We start from the raw sequence: 21,157 nt of genomic DNA on the forward strand, positions 1-21,157 counted from the left end.
TAAACATTGATCATGACATTGTTGTCTATAAATTTTATTTTTTTAACTTAAATATTTAGTTAATATATTTTTAGTCCCGATTTTCGGTCTTGTATAAAAAACAATTTTTTAAGTTATTCAGCTCATATATACGGAAGCGATTGTATCTAAATAATTATGAGAAAACCCTAACCACAATAAAATATATACTTATTTTATAAACGTATACACGCATTTCGGCGACTATGTTGCAATCTTCAACGTTAACCGCAGATTCTCCAAAACAGAATTAATATTTCTTATATTTTAGTCTTTCTTGAAAGTCTAAATATTTCTATACACCATGTTATGCTGGGCGGGAAGAAAAACAAACCGTTACATACATTTTAAACTGCTAACATTTTGCCTACACCGAAACCCGGCTCACACAAATATGACGTTTTTGTAAGCTACAAAATTAAACCAATAAAATAGTTATGTGTAAAATAATGCTCAATTTAAGTATTTTGTTATCAGGTTTTATAACCACCACCAAACTTTTGACGGTTGACCGTTGTAAATTAATTTTTTTTTGCTGGGATAATACAAAGGTAGTTTTAAAAACTATAATGTAATAATAATCAGTAGCTTGTATTTGTTTCGCACGAGTACATAAATTTACAAAGGCCTGCCAGTTGCCATGAACTAAATGATTACAAATATTTTGAGAATTGCTCGCTTCTAGCAAAATGAAAACAAAATATTATCTTGTCCGACGACCACACAGGAAGTCGTCATACACAAAATATACTATAAATGACGTTTACAGTATTTGTCATACCGCATACGATACACAATTGACACCACACATGGTCTCATCACCACAGTCAGCTCTAGCCTCTAGGCTGTATGAAGTCTATGAACCGTGGCTGGCAGCGGCAGGTATTCAAGTTCTGTGTGAAAATATTTCGAACGAGACGATTTGGCCACCAAAGGCAATGGCAAGCCGGTCGACGGTCGAATATTTTTCTTCCCCGGCCGTGTCAACACTGGCTTGGTCAGTGCGGCCACTGATTAAGGCGTGTTTATCCGACCCGGTCCCCATTCGTGTGTGTGAGACACAAGTCAACGTGAGTCCGTGACGTGATTATAACATTCTCCGTTTTGACGTTGTGAGTAATGTACTTTTGAAAAAAATTCCAACGTTAAAAAAAAAATTAACAAATATCTAACGCGTTGTGTACACATTAACACCGAATCCCATAGTGCACGGACGTCGGGATAAACGAAATAATACTTCTATTCGGTAACAACGGCTACGTCTTGTCGTCGGCATACCTTTGGAGTATATAATCTTCGAACCGGGGTAAGTGTTTTTTATTTTATCTCTGTTAACATTTTTCGCTAGTTCCATTTGGTTGGGGCTCGTCTCGATGCCAACATCCCTCTTCGGATTTCACGACTTGGGCATCCCTTGGTGTTCAAAACCCTCGAAATTATTCACTTCATATAAAGTCGGTAAACGCACGTTAGATTATATCTCGAGTAGGTAGGTATTATCAAAGATAACTAGGCTGGGCGCCTTACCACTAACCTTGATTATGTAACTGCCGCCTCTACAACCATAGGGTACATTAGTTACTACACAGTTTCGAATTCCCATAATAATAAAAATTACCATTTAAAAATTCAATAGCTTATGAAAAATCTCTACAAGCTCACAAATTATCACTTTAAATATAAAAAAAAAAAACATTTAGAACCTGAAATAAGAGAATGAGTTTTGAGTGTGCCATAAATTGGTTAATGTTTACATAACGACATTAATAGATTAGGAATGTTTTCAATGGAGTGTGTTATTTGTATTATAACAAAAAACTAGTTTCATAATAATTGTTTCACTATCAGTTGGTGCTTGTAACTTATGACAAATATTCATATAGTTATGATTCATCTAACCTAATTGTGTTAATTTTTTTTGTATTTTCAGAATTGTATGGTTAATTTGTTCCTCTTTGCTTAACTTAAATTCAAGATGCCAAAATCCGTAAGTTCTAAAATTAATTATGTTGTATACTAATCATAATTTAATCAATATATTTTAACATATTAGAATGAGCAATACATAGCAGTATATTATTTACTTCATATACAGAGTAAAATGGATACCTGGAACTAAATTAACATAGTTAAATTGTCAGCAAAAATATCTTATATATATATATATATATATATATATATATATATATATATTTTTATTTATTTTTTATTTTTTTTGTCTTATGATATGATTAAAAACTTTCTATTAAAATGGAACATTGTTGATCATTTCTTTAAAAAAGAAATTGCTCTTGCCTCATTTGGTTGTAGTTACATTACTTAAGTCTTAGCCCTATTTTATTAAATTTTGTACTATGTAAAATACTGTGTAAAATGTGCCATTCTATACCATTAGGAAGTTATGTCAGATGATTGTTTATTTATTTTTAATAGCAATAATTTAGTTACATAACTCAATTCGCATCTTATAACGAAAAATAAACTATATCTATTTCTCCATTAATGTATAACACCTTCAAATGCAATTTGCTTTGTACCATAATATCAATCTAAAATGTTCACATCATTTCAATGTGTTTGTTTTTAAGTTCAGTTAAATGTTTTTAATTTTATAATAGGTAACTACAATTGTATTTATAGGTAGTATAAATACTTAATTAAAAACATTGTTTTACATATTATACAGTGTTCAATAAGTTTTGAAACTTGTATGTGTTTAAATAGTATAGAAACTAGTTTCCAATTTAATTGAACAACTGATACAGTCTATAGTTATAGTTCTGCTTGTTTATATATTGTATTTTAATCTATACTTATAAAATAGACAGGAATTTTTTTTTTTTTTTTAACAATTTCTAAATACCATAACTAGTCCTTTAGTAGTTTATTTGAATAATTTTTAGTATACTAGAATATCATTTGTATAACTGAGAATGACTGGGCAATTATGTTTTAACACTTGTCCAATTTGTTTAGATAATTTATTCTCAGAAACTGTACAGTAATTATTATTTGTTTTATGAGTTTATTGACTTAAGTAAAAGTTGAAATTACACATACATTAGTAGCACTACATTGGACACTAATTGATTTCAAATTTGAAGTAACCCTTTAATTTATACTGATTAAAAATAAGTAAATCATATTTTTATCTGAACTCGAATATTAATTTCTGGCCCGAGTTTCATGCTACTAATGTAAGTTAAAAATTTATTCTGTGGGATATGTAATCAAAAATTTAGTTTTATGCATTTTGTCTACATAATTTTATTTTTTATAAATTGTATAGTATACATTTGAGTATTATAATTTTAATTTCTAGATTTAATTCAAATTTTAAATATTTTTTGTAGAGCTTGAAAACATTATCAAGCTAAAATTTACATTATTTGTTTTGAACACATGAAATATTGATTAAAATTAACAATATTATGATATTCTATCAGTTAACTGCTTACCTGATTTTGATTTTATATCCTAGAACAAAACATTTATTGTACATTTATTAAATATTGAACTATTGATTTGAGAATATGCCGATTAGCAGTGCTGTGCAAACTCCGTCCACACCATTCGGGTTTCCCCATGTCAATAGGAGTGTACCTTATCTTTGCTTAGATAGGCGTGTTGTGAATACGGCATTTAAACTACTACAAGGTATATCTCATTTGAAGTTAGTATTAAATTTATGCTTATGTAGCATGTTTCTGTTGAGTGAAGGATGACTTAGGTCCAAAGTAGGGTATTATTTAGATAAAAATGTATTAAAATTATTTTTTTATTCATATAGCCGTTGAATCATTTTTTCATTCCTATGACCGTTAAAATATATTTTGATTCAAATAATTTACTCAAATGACCAACGAAAAAAATGTTTTATTCAAATAATTTATTCGTATGACTGACACGAAGAGTATTTTTATTATTAAAAAACTAATTATATGATTTATTCTAAGCTTTTATTAAAATTTTATTTTTCTTAGGCTAATTATTTTATTGATGACATAATTAAAAAAAATTATTTAAATAAATCATCTTCGATTATCTCGAATAATAATGTTTATTGAAGAAATCATCTTAAATAGTATCGAATAATAAGATTATCTGAAATTAATTATTATTCGTTATTCTAATCAAAAACGCCGAACTCTGCTTAAGTCATGTTCAGGGGCAGGTGATATAAGAAAGGGAACATCATTTCATACTCTCTTGGCCTGATAAAAAAAAAAACAATTAGATGCAATGCAGCTAAATTAAAATCGATTTTTTGTAAGATTACAGGTAATTGATAACAGAAATATTACAAATAATCATTCTATCTATTTTGAGTATTTAAACTTAACTTAATTAAAGGAAGGGATTCTCATAGAGGGATGGCTTCTAATCAGTTTTTAGAGTTTTGTTATTTATTATAGTTTCTGTGATAACAATGTATAAAGCTGAAATTAAAAAAAAAAGTGCACCCATTTATATATTTTACATATACCAAGGACGTAATGTTAATCATTATTTTTTTCGGTAATAATGAAATATTAAATTTACATTTTGATAACACTAACAGCCCACCACCAAATTAACGAATTTCGGCGTCACCTGTTGTCACTAACTGCTACAATTATATTGTACCTATTGTTGTATCCATATCCATACTTCATCCTACTGGTGCTCTCTTAATTAGTTAGGAAATAGTGAAAAACATTATGAAAATCTGATATAATATTATTGGAAAATAATTATTATATTTTATTATTATAATTTTTTTAATAGTCTATGTTGAATATAGTATTCTGTGAAAAATTACCTACACAATACCATACTCCTTAGTATGGTTAAATAGGGGTATATAAGTAAAAGAGTTTTAAACGTTGCCAAAAGAAAACTAATATTATTTATTTTTGACATGACTTTACTATATCTGGCAATTATTCCACTTTTTCATTTCCAGGAAACGACTGATAATAAGTGCATCTAATACTAATAATATAACAGCTTATTCCGCTTCGCATCATCGCTAATTGTGCTTATCTCTGCGTACATAATACATTATTATTATTTATTATAATGATAATTAGAAAAATATTACGTGCCGCGGGACTATAGTTTTTTATTATTAATGCAAAATATAATAAAGCCTCTGCGTACAGTCCAATGGCGTGCAATAATAACAACGACAACACACGCGTCCCACATGATAATTTTGGTACCACCGTGAATTGAACCGGCGTTATTGGAACACAAAAGATGTAAAGTCAAAATATGTAAAGATTTAAAAGATGTATAGGCCTACTCGATTTTCGTCTTAGACAATAGCGTGTTCGGTCGTAATAACGTTGCCTGTTTTATATAGGTACATGTGTAACTTACTTGTCTATAACAATCGGTTCCCGTATCTCCCTTCTGGTGTAGCTTTATAATTTGGGTCCGGTGTTGCGTGGTCGTCCGACGTGCATTTTACACGGTACTCCTTGGTGTGTTCGGTGTTGCTATTAGACTAGCTATTCCATAAATCCTTTGATGGGAACCCAACGCACATCTCTTGTCTAGCCGACGTTCCAGAACAATGTTGCAAGCAAAAATCGGCAAAACGGAAAACTATTGTGACCTTTTTGCAACTCGAATAACTCGAGAATCAGGTTCAAGTTATGCAAACAGCTTTGAGACAAACTTGACAAACGAATAAATATATATATGTCCAAAAAGTGGATAAATAATAAATAGTTTAAAAGTAAAATCGTATGTCCCGACCAAGTGGTTCTTCGGGTTATTCGAAGGTCATGTTTATGACCATTGGCACATAACAGTTAATGTCTGATGGTAGTGCACCCTAGTGATTAATGAATATAAATTTAAATAAACCAGAATGGCCATTGTTACTGGTTTATACTTCTAGTTTTTAAAATCAAAATCTAGTAAGTATAAAAAAAAAAAACTCATTAAGAAAATTAACAGGAGGAGAGAGAACTATTGAAGGTTGTGCGGGTGCCGACCACTGTTTAATGACGTCACGTGTCAGTTGCCTTAAATTGTTTTTTTTTCTAATGAGTATTTTGGAATTTGCTACTCCTTTAAGCCATAATCAGATAGAACATATTTTAAGTGATTTTTGTTCTATGGAATGACCGTCCAAAAAGTGAGTTAATGTATAAAGAATAATGTATTTAACGGACGTAGATATATTATTCATATTACTAATATAATTTTTGGGTATCTTTTTTATGAACTCCAAACATACTAATTTGTGATAACTAATAGCTCGACAGTCAATTTTTAGTACATAGTATTAAAAACAAATAAGTATAATAAATAAGTCTGAAAACATAGATCGGAGAGGGAAATTATGGTGGTTTAGAGCTCAGAGATTATATAAATATACCTATAGCAGGTTAACAGCAAAGTTAATCTCAATAAGAACGTTTTTATTTTGTGTAATTTATCAAAATGTATTTGTGCATTTTTAAAAAAAAAAATTTATTTATACATTCTTTGGGTGTGTAATATTTCGTTGGTACAATTGTTTTAAATTAAAAATGCGCGTGTGTTGTCATACGTTTTAGATGTTTGTTTGTCCACCACTACAACAATAACAATAATACTAATGACTGTTGTATATATTTTCTACCGTATATACATACAATATACTATTCATATTGAATATTTATTAAATCTAAGTAGGTATACTTAGACGAGCAGCCCAACCTAATATTTATGCACTTATAATTGTAATTCTGAAAGTAAATCGAAAATGATTTTATGTAAATCAATAAGTTCTGACGTGGCACTGGCACCAATAGCAAATTTATCAGTATCAACGTACTATGAAATTAATTTTCACCGCAGTGTACGTGTTAAACGCCCAGCATTTCAAATTGAAAAATATTATGTAATTTCCATTATTGGTGCGAATTTCTAGAACAGAATCTTGTTATATTTTTACAATTGCATTTTTATTTATGTTGGGATCAAGAACGGTCATTAGTAGATTTTGAGGCGTTGGTATTGAATTGGAGTTTTGGCATCGGGCAAGTCAATTAATTTTTCTAACTTTCTAACCTTTCCCGTATTTTTTATTTGTATATATACCATACGAATAAATAAATAAAAATTTGTATGTGATATTATATTATATGCGATATTTTTATGGATAGTACTCTAGATTTATATGAATTTCATTGTCTCTGAATACCTCTCTCTCGTGCTCGAGCTAACGGAATTATTTTTAAGCATATGTTGTTTGTATACGGCTGTACAACACATGTTTAAATAAACGGTTTGGCAAAGTAAACTTAAATTATGAGACTCCCTGAATAATGATGGCCAGGTGTTTAACGGTCAAGAAAAATAACATACGCTACACTTTTATTACATTTATGTTAACGCATTATTTTCTATGCGGATTATGGTTTAGGAAAAACGTAATAGTACATTTTTCTTTTGTAATACATTATTCTGTAAAAAAATTCTTTTAATTTTTTTCCCTAACAACACTTGTAAAATGATCAAGCTACAGCCGTATCGTTTATTATACGTATACTTATCGTCGCTTTAGGCTTATTAATATGGTTTATGATATTTTTCTGTCGTGTTTACCCATTATATTAATATGTTTCTGTCGTGTAGGTACGTTACGATTGCGTTGTTCGACGGGGTCGAATTATTACTGTCGGGTTTCCAAATCAAACTACACCAACAGCATTTTTATAAGTAATTAATAAATTGCTGCAATGTACATAAATTATTTCCTCGTCGCAAATAAACACTTATAAACAAAAAGAAAGTACCGTTGTCTGGACTGCCAGAATATTTCGAGTGAAATTGAAATTATATACACACACTTGGGTCATTGTTTAACAATAAAATGTTATATAGATTAGTTAGCGCTAAGTACTATAACTTACCGTAACCGGCTATATGACACTGAATCGAAGGAAACCGAAACCGTAATAAATTCTAGTTTCTAACCGCTTGACCCGTCGTGGCCGTTAAGATCCTCTTTTCTCGAGTCTTGTTGCAAATCAAAAAAATATATATATACTACAATTATTATTGCTCGTTCTCCATAGAGATAACCTAAAAAACTGTATCACGTGGTTTGTTTAAGGCGAGGATCTACATTTCGCCTATTCTTATTAATATAATAATGGAACTTTTAAAAATACAAATAATTGCCTTAGGGTAGGGTGGAGAGGAAAATATGATCTTAACCCTAGAGTGGAACGTCCAGCTATTTATCAATGACGTAAACTTTTTATTACTTCTAATCGGTATTATTATTATTTTATTAACAAATAATAATGATTAGTTGTGTAAACTATGCCGGGTATGCGAATCGCTTATGTATATTGTATTATTTTTTATTATAGAAGCGTAAAGAGGAAAAAACCTGGTGTTAATAATAATATTACTGATAAACCAAATACCGGGCGGTGGCGAGGGCTTCGTAAACTTTTACATAATATTTTTTTTTATTAATACCAGGCGGTCAGAACGTCTGTGCGACGGCACCTTGAGAAACGGGCGGTGGATGGCAGCGGCGGCGCTTCCCGACAACCGGTTTCCACGAGAGCTCCCTCTCTACGGTGGCCGGGACGCGCCCCACTCATGGCGTGTGAGATTTTTACCCGTCAAAGTAGCCGCCGCGCCGCTACCACCGTCACCGATTCACACACGGCGGCGACCAGGTAAATCGAGCCGTTACCGGAGTACCGGACTAACCAGCAGTCGACTGCAGTTTAGTACCCGCAGATACGTCGACCGCCGTCGGTTATTGTCGTGCGTGTGCGTTCATCACCGTATTCGCCGTTCCGTCAAAAATCACAGTGGTGTTTTCAAAATTGTTACTTCGAACACGAGCCTGGCCGTTATTTTTACAATACCTTCTTACCGTTAACACTCCCTTACCCCGTTTGCATTGCGTGGTTAATTTAACCTTTGTAACAGCCTAACTGAAAACGACAAAATGGTATCCGGAAAAACTGTAAGTCCTTGAAACTGTGCTCTTTTTTATATTAATATTATTTCAACACTAATGTTTTGTACATTGTGGGCGGCAATGCGTGATTGATGTATCCAAAAATAACACTGGCGCACGTCATTTCCTCTTTACAAAAATATCATCATTAAATTGCAAATACAGTCAGCGGAGTTTAAAGACGATGACATCACACGCGCGTATTTAATTTTTTTCCCTTCTACCCCGCCATCGCCTATTCCAGTCTTGTATTTTCCGCCATGTAACGCTAGTTTGTAAAACACGTTTCGTGTCGCATATTTGCCCTCAACAAAATTAATGTTAATCAAATAATTCAAAAAAAATATATCGAAATTTTCCAGATGAACGTGAGGGTGACCACGATGGACGCCGAGCTGGAGTTTGCAATCCAGCAGACTACCACCGGCAAACAACTGTTCGACCAAGTGGTGAAGACCATCGGGCTAAGAGAAGTGTGGTTTTTCGGTTTACAGTACACGGACAACAAAGGCGACATGACCTGGATCAAATTATACAAAAAGGTACTCGTTTTTTTCCCGTTAAAACGAATAATAATTTGGTTTAAAGACATGTAAACCCTGGGTAGTCAAACGACAAACGTCGATCGCCGGTGTGTTTAATACAGTCGTTAACGTCTGGCGGGCGACACGGCGACCTTGTATAAAATAGATAAGTCGCGTGCACGTTTGGTCGTTATTGCCGCTTTCAATTTCAGTGCGATTTTTTTAGTTTTACGTGCTTGCCTAGAATAATATGGCCGACCGATACATAAAAACCACCGCAGCCGCCACCTGTTTAGCATACTTGAAGACTGCGTGTGACTAACGCAGCGCGCCAAAGTCACAGTTTAATGTCATTAAACAATTAGGTTATGCAAATCCACGGATAGACCGTACGGGCTAGCGTCTCCATAATCGCTGTTTAAACAGGCATACACTCGATTGAGATAATGCTGTTCATCTATATTATGTGGCAACACGTTTTTTTTTATGGAGCACCAAGCAACAATGATATGCCGTGAAACGTTTTTCTTTTGCTTCAAAATTTCATTATGACCTTAAGGGCGGTCGGCTCAAACAGGTGTGCGTCCCTCCTCTCCCCTCCCTGACAACAAGAACGCTTTATTTCTTCGGTCGTCGTACGTCCAGACCGCCAGTGTACTACCCTCGACCGTCGTGTTTCCGCCAGAAAATGTGTTTACTATTATACACCAATATAATAGTCTATGTCATATTAACTTTTGTATACGCGTGAAGGCCGTGTTCAGGTCGAGGGTGTGGCGGCGGTAAAATTGTCGTCGACGATAAGAATAACCCGATAAGCGGTTTTTATGGATAAACCGTTTATGAAACTTGTGCTCCGTTTCGCTGGCACTATGCTTACCGGATCACCATTGTTTTACCGGGGAAATGGTAATAATTTAAAAATAATAACAGTTTCATGTAAATTCTATATTATTACAGAACTTTTACGGTCGTCGGTCTCAGCTTTAGTTATTCTTTCTTATTTCCACTCCGACATTTTACTTGTAGGGAGTATTTCAATACATTAACATGCAGTTATTATCAATAATTGGAATTGAGTGGAAGCGTTTCTTGTCGCCACTTACACCCTCTCCTAAATAGGAATGACGACAAATGTTGTAGATTTTGCTCGATTTATTTGATATGAACAGCCGTTTTATTTATGCGTACGTTTTAGCGTGAAATATCTGTTTTGGAAAAGTAAACGTTGTCACCGCTGGTCGATTTCGAGGTCAGGTGAAAATTTTTATCGCAAGTCCTAGCGGGGGATGTTACAGGAAATGTTGTGAAACACTACTAGTATTGCATTAAAATGACGCCACGCAGTATGACACGCCCCTCCATTCATAAGATGCAGTTGTCTTTGCCCTTTAACGGGTATTTTTTCCTCTCTAAATACTACTTGACTTGTGTGTTATATTGTACTCATTCGCCGTGACTTTCGTTATTAATTAAAAAGCACGGTCAAACCGGATGTATCCGTTTTAATTGACGGCTAAACGTCTTTCGATTTCTCTCTAAATTGTTATTACCGAGGGCAGTTTCTATACAGCTGTGTTTGTGTTTTTATAAATGATTACCATAACCGCATGCATTTGTCCGAAACTAAAGGAAAAATAAATGCATTTAAATATTTATTTAAAAAAAAACTCGTATACAACCTGTAATCACATTATATTATCGCGTTTAAACAGCGGCTTTGCGTGCATGACAGAAGAGAGGCAAACGTTTTATTTAACGATTTCCTTTCGTGCTTGTTCATATTTTTATCAGTTAAATTTTATTTTAACGACATATTAAAAATTACCAAGCGTTCCTAAATTGTTCACATATTACAGGCCTCAAAGACCTTGCGTATCTCTTATAGCAGACTTGCTTGCATGCATGCATGTATACATAATTAAATATATATACACACACACCCCACCGATACTACTTTCTAAAACGAAGATACATCTTTGTGTCAAGGTCGTCGCATCGAATGCCGACAAAACCGTTTGTATACATTGTAGACCGCAAACGATGCCGGCGTGGCGTGTGAAGAATATTAAAATAAATGACATCAAATGCAATGATGACGATGGAAAAAAAAGCGCGCACACACTCGGTGATAAGGACGAATAATAGCAATTAAAATAATAATTGTTCCCCACCCTCAGTTTGTAAATGGACGCTACATGTCAAAATCGTTGAATTCCTGTACACGCAAACCTGAGAAATGTTTAAACAAAACATATAAAACACTAGCGATTAAATACATACATTTTTCTTGTGCAGGACAAATAACAAAAAATTGGAAAATAAAGGTATTTTAAAAAAATGTCTGTATAGATATAGTTTACTATCGGGATTTAATCAAATTACCTGGCAACTTTACTGTTTACCTTAAATTACATAGAAATTACTATCACGATGTCTTTTTTATTTTGTTTATTTCGTGTGGCATAATATCACATTAATTAATATTTTTTTAATAAATGTTTGAAATTTTATGTAACTAAAATTTCGATTTGATTACAGTGGAGCCGTGTTTTATTACAAGTACCTTAAGATTAGTACTTACTTGAGCTCACCGTAATGTTCATATGCATATGCTATGTTACTGCATCATTCGAGAGGGGGTGAGGATGCTTTGGGATGTGGGTTTTTTGGCGAACACGAACAAACATAAGCTCGTGTTACATTACACCAAAATGCTGCTCAACCTTGAACCCACCTTTAGAAGCCTATGGCGTACATTTCCCATTAAGGGGCCTCTACACCAGCATTTATTAAGGCGCATTGTATAGGCAAATTTCAACTTATAAACATATTTATTAACACAGGAAGGAGGAATCTATTTTTTTATTTAACGTAAACAAGCTTTATTTTTGTACAAAAAATAAGTTTCTTCTTAAAAATAATCCAATTTGAGTTTCGAAAAAACAATAGGATTCTTGACCAAATTTACATGGTATCGATCGTGGCACAATTTTAAAATTATTTTTAGTCAATTAATAATTTCCATGTGAACAATTGTAAAATATATAACGATTTTTGCAATAACATTAAAATTGTACTTGGATCGATACATCGAGCAAGTATTAAAAAATCTTTAACTGTTTTCAAAACTATTGTCGGATCTCGCGTTTCAGAGCACTGTTAAAAATAAAAGGAGTTGTATTCAATAAAAAAATACGCAGGTGTCGAGGCCCCTTAAACTTTGTTGAAATGTAGTTATCTATTGGTCTGTTTATCATAACAAAAGCGCATACCTCAGTATCACTAGAGTTTGATTTGTCACAACTCGAAAACTAGAAAAATATTCATTCATATTCTCGAAGTCGTCCTTGTGCTCGCTTTCCGTGTTGTAGCTTTTATGCGAAGTCATGCCAGTTTTTGTATGCAGCATTGAACACAAACAACAGCGTTTAACTTAATTTAAAACAGTTTTGCAATAATAAAAAGTGCTTGATTTCGGAGTGGGAAAAACCCTACGTTTTTGTTTTAAGCTTATCTTGAAACAGAACTTTTTAGGGCTCACGTTAACTTGGTAAATGGGTGACTACCAAACATTTTCCGGGCTTAATAAAAAAACCCACTGTACTTTCTTATTTAGTTTTTTTTTCAATCAACTCTGCTTGGTTTGGTCTACGGTTTTTATAACCAAATATTGGATTTCCGGTTTTGATCTTGTAAGAATCTGGGTAATGCAATTTTTGAATTTGCTTGATGTTTTATTATTACCGACAGCCTGTTCGCCTACCATTGAAAACACTTGACTATCGTCTACCATCTGTTACCAATGTGTGTGTATGTATCATGCAAAGGCGACCGCGGCGCAGCGGAAACAACAACTTGTCTACTCAATTTGGTCACTGTAGGCACATTGAGGGGGGTCTTTCTTTGTCGATTATCTTGACATCATCTGTTGCACGTTTTTTTTAACACGAACCCACTTAGCTTGATGTTAATACTATTTTAACTCTATTAAATCAAAGATCAAGGTGAATTATAAATTTAATTTTGAGCTAATTCAAACGAAGCGTTTGTCTGACTCATTTGGTCTGTTTCGAATATAGTCTTACCACAGTTGTACTGATACTACTAAAACCTTATTGACTAAGTTTTGTGATGTGTCTCGCACGCGGCACACAGCCGGATAATTTATGCAAAGTCGTGTGGAATTATTGGCAAAACAGGAAATCGCCCGTTGAAGATACCATTGAATACTTCGACCCAAGACACAAATATTGGTCACAGGTACAGCTATGACGTGTAATAAATACTACTAGAAATGTTATCGGATAGCTGTAGTGCAGCCTGTACAGTTACATTATATATTTATATATATATATATATTTCACCTCTTATCATTCCGACGCATCATATTCTATTATTTATTTATGAAGTATGTGTCCCCTCCGCTTTGTAGTGCCCAGCAGTTAGTGTATTATATTTTTTACCACACACATATTGTCGATATAAAAATATCGCTCATTTTTTGCGTGCCTATTATAATGCAGTCACTCTAATTTTCCATCTGACCATTTGTATTGTCAACGTCCTTCGTACACACAATTGCTGACATAATAATGAGTTAACCCACTTATTTTAATATGTTTTTTTATAGCTTTTCACCGTTTGCCTAGACTAAAATGTAATTCGAATGTGTATACTTTAAAATAATATTGTATTGTTATAGTATTTCTCTAGAAGGTATCCCTGTAGTCGTGTGAATTCGAATGATTATTTTCACATATTAATTAATATAATAAAATAATAATATTTGAATGCAATATTTGCACAAATTGTTTGTAATTACGAAGTTTTATGCTTATTTCACGTAACACATAATATTCAACTAATCTAGTCCCACGGAGAATTTTTCATTAATTACATTTTTATGATTTTCATAACTGTTGAGAATTAGAAACGAGTCGTTTAAAAGTTTAATTGGACACCGCGTAGTGGATTTATAAAAAAAATCCTTGTTTGGCACGCATGAACAATTGTGTATGAAGTGTAGTATCTACAAACTACAAATGAAATGATTGAAGAAAACGGTTCGGGTTTTCATTGGGTTTATTGATTTATTTTGTAATATATTCATTTGTAAAACATACTATAAAATAAAAATACACTTCAACAAATCTCATGCAGCCCAGCCCGTATGTGCTTACTGCTTAATATAATATTATGTACCTAATAATAGATTTGTGATAGGAACACGTTTATCGTAACTAATTTGAATATAATAAAAAAAAATAATAATAAAAAATGTAACCTAGGTTATAGAACTGGTAGCAATGAACGAGTTAGTGGAAAATTATGTTTAGATACCACGCGGTGCGCAATCGGCATGTCGGTTAACGTTCTACTTAAGTAATTATTACATTTGATTTAAACCACGGTTTTTCGTTTATTACAAATTTAAACACCCATGAAATATGTACACTTAAAAAATATGTATTACCGTGATTTTTTCATGTACTTATGTATAATTTCGTTCACGTGTTATAAGGTCGTCGCGATCGCGACCTTCGCTGTATTCCGTAATTTTTAATTGTAATGACGACCGCAAAACATCATACATAGGTTAAACCCAGGGTCGGGTTGACTCAGAAATACCTACCATGCCACTAATTTTATATAGAGCCTATAAATCCAGTAAGCTCGTTAAAGAATAGGGCAAGCAATTTTACAAATAACTTGGAAAAAACTCTTAATATTTACTGGGGATCTTTGTGGTTTGTAATTATAAATGGTGGCGTTTGTGTATTATAATTTATACATACATGTTTAAATTTTATATGTATACTCCATTTCAGGTTTTTAGACCTGAAATGAATGAATAAACCTCAATCTTCATTTCGGATCGTTAAAATTTCCAATTATATATTTGTGAAGATATTACCGGATTTTGCTTCTATAATAATTTTTTATTAATAAAATGCCAGAAATGTATTAAAAGTGGAGGGGAAATTGAATTTAACATTTACTTATATTTTTGGAAACATTCTGGTGCCCTCTTGGCTAGTGCGTAAGTTGGACGGAAAGGATATATATTAAAGTGCAAAAGATTGCTGAATATTTGATAAAAATTTACCCAGGAAGATGCTCGAAGACGACTTATTATTTTAAGGGTAAATCGCCATTCATTAATGCGTGTAACATTATATTTTACACATTTTAATTTTTTTGTCTGTTATGGCAAATTTTTGGTAAGCAGCTTTCGTAGAAATCTCTTTTAGACGCATCTATAAAACTGATTTTCAATTTTTTAATTATTAAGGCAACTATTCAAAAAAAAAATTTAAGCTACAATTTGTAAAAATCATTTTGGCGTTCCAAAATGGGATAATTACATTTTGGAAAAATTGTACATAAGTGCAAAAAACGGAAACTTCGAGTTTTCTCCACATGCAAATTTATATAATAATATTTAGACGGTGAACACCTTCAGCACGAAAAACGGGTTAGGGAAAAAATTGATTTATCCCCCTTTAGGCATTATATATATTAACACAGCAAAACGGTATCTGTTTTGGTGTTTACTTATTGAAACTTTTATAACGCATATAGACCCTTTTTTTTTTGTATAAAAACATATTTCTGCGAAGTAACAGTACGTTCCTCAATACTTAGCAAAGCATCGATCGTGGTATAATTTATAAATAACTTCTAGTTGATTAATTATTATATTTGATAAATTGCAATTCTTAAGTGATCGACGCAGCACCAAGAAAGCATAGAAAAATCTGTATCTGTTTTCAAAACTATTATTGGATTTTGTGTTTCCTTGTTTATTTGTGTGAAATTTTGTTATTTTTAATTTTTCGTCCTACTTAAACAACATTCTCGCTCATATACTCACTGCTAGTATACTTAAGTAATATAAACTAATATACCTAATATACTAATATACACATTGTACAGGTGTTTTATCTTAAATCTATGCGTATGGCACAAGTCAGAATTTTGTTGTGGCTTGAAATAAAATGAGTTATGCGCGTTGGCGTTTCACGGCACAAATTCTTTACAAGGTCAGCAATGTAATAATAATATTATTAGGTTTTCAATGAAGGTTTTTCACGTTGTTACTTCTATACCGCCGTCTATTATGGTAATTATTATTGGTGACTTATTTTAGTGCTTTTAAAGGCCTAAGCGTAAAATATTGTGAACTCGACTATACACATTTTGTGTGATTGACATTACGAGTTTAATTTATACAGAAAAAAAATTCTAAGGAAACACCGCGCCCTAGGCGTTTAATCTATTAATTTCAATTCAATTAACTTATATAGCTAATACAGTTTATTAAAAAATCTTATTATATTTATATTTACAAATATAATATGATATTTTACCACGCTTGTACTTGTAACCTAAACTTTATTATTATTTTATTTGTTAGAGCATATTAATATGTTTGTTTTGTCTTAACAATTAAATGATATTGTGTACATTGAGTTAATTTGTAATTCTTCACACTATTCTTGTAATTTTAGACGTATGCTCCTTGTATTTAAATTACTGTTTTAAAAACCTATACAATGATGCATTATATCTCTCTGTAACCCTTAAGTTGGGTTATAAAAAGATAACAGTTATAAATTAAAAATATATATGATATTAGCCATATTTAAATTGGATGTATTATAATGATGTCTTACAGCACTATTGTGTTTTGGTCAGAACACTTTGATTTTTGAGAACATTATTGTTTTTTGAAACATAATTATTATGCACCAACGTGTGATATTATTCAAGTTTTTTTTCATTTATCTTTTATTTGTTGTAGTATGACATATATTTAAATATTTTAGGTCATGAGCCAAGATGTCAAAAAAGAAAATCCTTTACAATTCAAATTCCGGGCCAAATTTTACCCTGAAGATGTCGCTGAAGAACTTATTCAAGATATTACTTTAAGATTGTTTTACCTTCAAGTAAATATTGAACAATGGTCTAGTTTTATATATATATATATATTAAACATTTAAATAACATTTTTAAATCTTTATTAGATAATTAATATCTTGTCCAATGACATTTTAGGTTAAAAACGCCATTTTATCAGATGAAATTTACTGTCCATCTGAAACGTCTGTACTTCTCGCTTCGTATGCTGTTCAAGCTAGGCATGGCGACTTCAACAAAGTCACTCACACTCCAGGTTTTCTTACAAATGACCGTTTGTTACCACAGCGGTGAGTAGTCGAGTTTTTTTTTAGTTTACTTTAATATTAATAAATATCCAAAATTAGATCAAATCAAAATTAAATCAATTTAGTTAATAACTAAATTTACTGTTTTAGTGTTATGGATCAACATAAAATGACACGTGAAGAATGGGAATCGAGCATTACTACTTGGTGGCATGAACACAGAGGTATGTTGCGTGAGGATGCTATGATGGAATATCTGAAAATAGCTCAAGATCTTGAAATGTATGGAGTGAACTATTTTGATATTCTTAACAAAAAAGGAACTGAATTATTCTTGGGCGTCGATGCTCTAGGTCTTAATATTTATGAAAAGGATGACAAGTGAGTTCTCATTTTAAGCTTAGTCAAATTATGATGTTTCTTTATTACTTGCAAAGTTTTAAAACTGTAAATATTTTAATTATTTAATAATTAATAAAATCTACGTTTGATATACGTAGTGATCTAACATTAAAAAAGAAAAAACTTACAATTGTAGTAATTTGTTCTTTTGAAATGGTTAATAATAACATGTTTTTCATTTTTCTAGGTTAACGCCAAAAATTGGTTTTCCTTGGTCTGAAATTCGTAATATTTCTTTTAACGATCGTAAATTTATCATCAAACCTATTGATAAAAAGGCTCCAGATTTTGTATTCTTTGCTCCACGTGTTCGTATCAATAAACGTATTTTGGCGTTATGTATGGGAAATCATGAGTTGTATATGAGAAGACGTAAACCTGATACCATTGATGTTCAACAAATGAAAGCTCAAGCAAGAGAAGAAAAACTTGCCAAGCAACAACAAAGGTAATTTTTTTATAATTATTATAAAAACAATTAGGTACTACGACTGCAACTTTATATTTATTTAGGGAAAAACTTCAACTAGAAATAGCTGCTAGAGAAAGAGCCGAAAAGAAACATCATGAGTATGAAGAACGTCTAAAACAGATGCAAGTTGAGATTTCTAAGCGTGAACAAGATTTGTTAAGTGCTCAGGTAATAAAGTTTGAATATTCACGTCTACCTTACAATTAAAATTTTCATCATCATCAGCTAATGAGCCTTTAAGGCCTAACGCTGCCATCATGAGATGAAAGTTTCTAGACAAACAGTTGAAACATTAAATATTTAAAATAAAATAATGATACTGTTACACAAAGCAGTAAAATAGTTAATTTTAATCAAAAAGATTGGTAGTTTAGTAATTTGTTTAAATTTTAGGATATGATTCGCCGTTTGGAAGATCAACTGAATAAGCTCCAATTAGCCAAAGAAGAATTAGAGCAAAGGCAAAATGAATTGCAAAAGATGATGGAACGTTTAGAAGAGTCCAAAAATATGGAAGCAGCAGAAAGAGCAAAATTAGAAGACGAGATCAAAGCTAAACAAGAGGAAGTTATGCGCATTCAATCTGAAGTTGAAACTAAGGATGAAGAAACTAGACGTTTACAGGCAAGTTGATAAATTTATATTTATTTTCATTGTGAAGTATAATTTTCATTGGTTGACAAATCATATATCAATTGAAAACCGTATATTAATACAAAGAAATAAACTTGCTTTAATAGGAAGAAGTTGAGGAGGCAAGACGTAAACAAGAAGAGGCCGCAGCAGCAGCACTCGCAGCAGCTGCAACGCCTAAACATCATCATGTAATGGAAAACGAAAACGAAAATGATGACAATGATGAAATGCTCAATGGCCATGAGTCTCGTGACTTAGACACTGATATGGATATTGTTGATCCTGTAGAAGAGCGTCGTACACATGCTGAACGTAATGAACGACTTCAAGATCAGTTGAAGGTATTATTAATATTCATTATTCATTCTTAAGATATCATGCATGTTTAGAAAAATAAATGTATTTTTGACCTTATTATAAAACTTTTTTTAAACCTTAATAGTCTTAGTGAACTTGATGAAATAAATTATAAAACAATATTCTAATATTTTTATTTTTGATTAACTAGATGTTGAAACAAGACTTGGCACAGTCACGTGATGATACCAAGGAAACTGCGATGGATAAAATTCATCGTGAAAATGTACGTCAAGGACGAGATAAATACAAGACTCTGCGTGAGATAAGAAAAGGAAACACAAAACGCCGAGTTGATCAGTTTGAAAACATGTAATCATTACACAGGGTAAATTATACATATGCGAGAGAGGTGGTTTTGGCCTATAATCGTTATGTTTCAGAAAGGTCATTTTACATCTTGGTCCATAATTATGAATATTAATTAATTATTATTTATTAAGGTTGTAATAACAAATTGGTTGAACAAGTTATGTAAAATGTTTTTAATTTAGTTAGTTTTTATTAAATCTATTATTTTTCTTAATTTTTAAGTATTTTTTATTTATTTAAATATAATTTTATTGTTCTGCATACTAAATAAATGAGTACAATAAAATTATGTTTATGTGCCCGATAAAATGTAATCGTGCATCATGGCAAAACATCGTATTACTAAATTATTTAACACTCCTTTCACATTCCAAGTTAAAATGGAGGGGGCACTTAATTCTTTCTGCTCAATATCTTTGTATTAAAATAAAATCACGAACAATATTTTGAAGCCTAAACTCTATTTTATTATTATTGTTATACGATTATTTTCTTGATTTATTTATTATTATACAATTTCTATTATTATTATTATTATTATTAATATAACTCCATAGTAGAAGTTTTTAAACAATTTATTATTATTACTATTATTATATGTTCATAATAGTTAATAATTTGTTGGTCTTTCTACAGACCAGTATTATTTATGCAGAAATATATATATTAATATATTTACATTTATTTATATTGTATACTCTACATTTTTCTGTTAAGATAGTATACCATATGTTTACTTATTATTATTAAAATACATATTATTTTTAATATATTATATTTTTTCAAAAAAAAAAAAAAGATTGAATGAAAATGAATAGAAGAAAAACAAAACGTACACCTTTTTTTTGTAATACTATTATTGTTGTCAAGAAATTTAACAACAAACCAATAAATTTTGTTATAATGAAAGGTAATAAAAGTAATTGATTTAAAAATTAAATTTCTAAACAATTTATTGGTTCCATGTATTTGTTAAGTTTTGTGACTATTATGTAACGAGTTGGTAAGTAACATTTTACAGGAAGATCATGTGGTGACAACCAGTGGTGTAGTCGGGGGGGGGGGGGTGTTTATGGTATATAAACTCTTTGGCCTTTTTTTTTAGCTTGGCTATTGAGTATTTAACTAAATACTTGATTATTTTAATAACTATGAATATATAACATGGTTATCACACCGTTTAAAGTGTACCAAAAGCCACTACTTTACCTAAAATATTTGTCTACTGACCCTGGCCTGGTAATATAAATCCTAATAATAAATCATGGGACACGATTTTTTAACTTGTTTATTA

The 21,157-nt window shown here is 31.5% G+C and overlaps 1 protein-coding gene across 2 annotated transcripts; it reads left to right on the plus strand.

The window, feature by feature from the left end:
- Positions 1-1,068: 1,068 nt before the first annotated feature.
- Positions 1,069-20,077, plus strand: LOC126846141 (moesin/ezrin/radixin homolog 1). Of its 2 annotated transcripts, XM_050585339.1 has the most exons (11): positions 1,069-1,324; positions 1,949-2,005; positions 9,349-9,528; positions 17,343-17,465; positions 17,575-17,726; positions 17,835-18,065; positions 18,274-18,534; positions 18,600-18,726; positions 18,952-19,186; positions 19,303-19,535; positions 19,703-20,077. In XM_050585339.1, the coding sequence occupies exons 2-11, from the start codon at positions 1,994-1,996 to the stop codon at positions 19,865-19,867; spliced, it is 1,719 nt and encodes a 572-aa protein (XP_050441296.1). In that variant the 5' UTR covers positions 1,069-1,324; positions 1,949-1,993; the 3' UTR covers positions 19,868-20,077. The 2 variants fall into 2 exon arrangements, with proteins under 2 accessions (XP_050441296.1, XP_050441295.1); XM_050585338.1 differs by lacking the exons at positions 1,069-1,324; positions 1,949-2,005 and adding an exon at positions 8,699-8,992.
- The last annotated feature ends 1,080 nt before the right edge of the window (positions 20,078-21,157 follow it).

This window comes from Adelges cooleyi, unplaced genomic scaffold (assembly GCF_023614345.1).
Source record: "Adelges cooleyi isolate 19-005CV unplaced genomic scaffold, UGA_ACOO_1.1 ACOO_flye_CR_arks_rails_tigmint_CR_PRNA_9, whole genome shotgun sequence".
Taxonomy (NCBI): domain Eukaryota; kingdom Metazoa; phylum Arthropoda; class Insecta; order Hemiptera; family Adelgidae; genus Adelges; species Adelges cooleyi.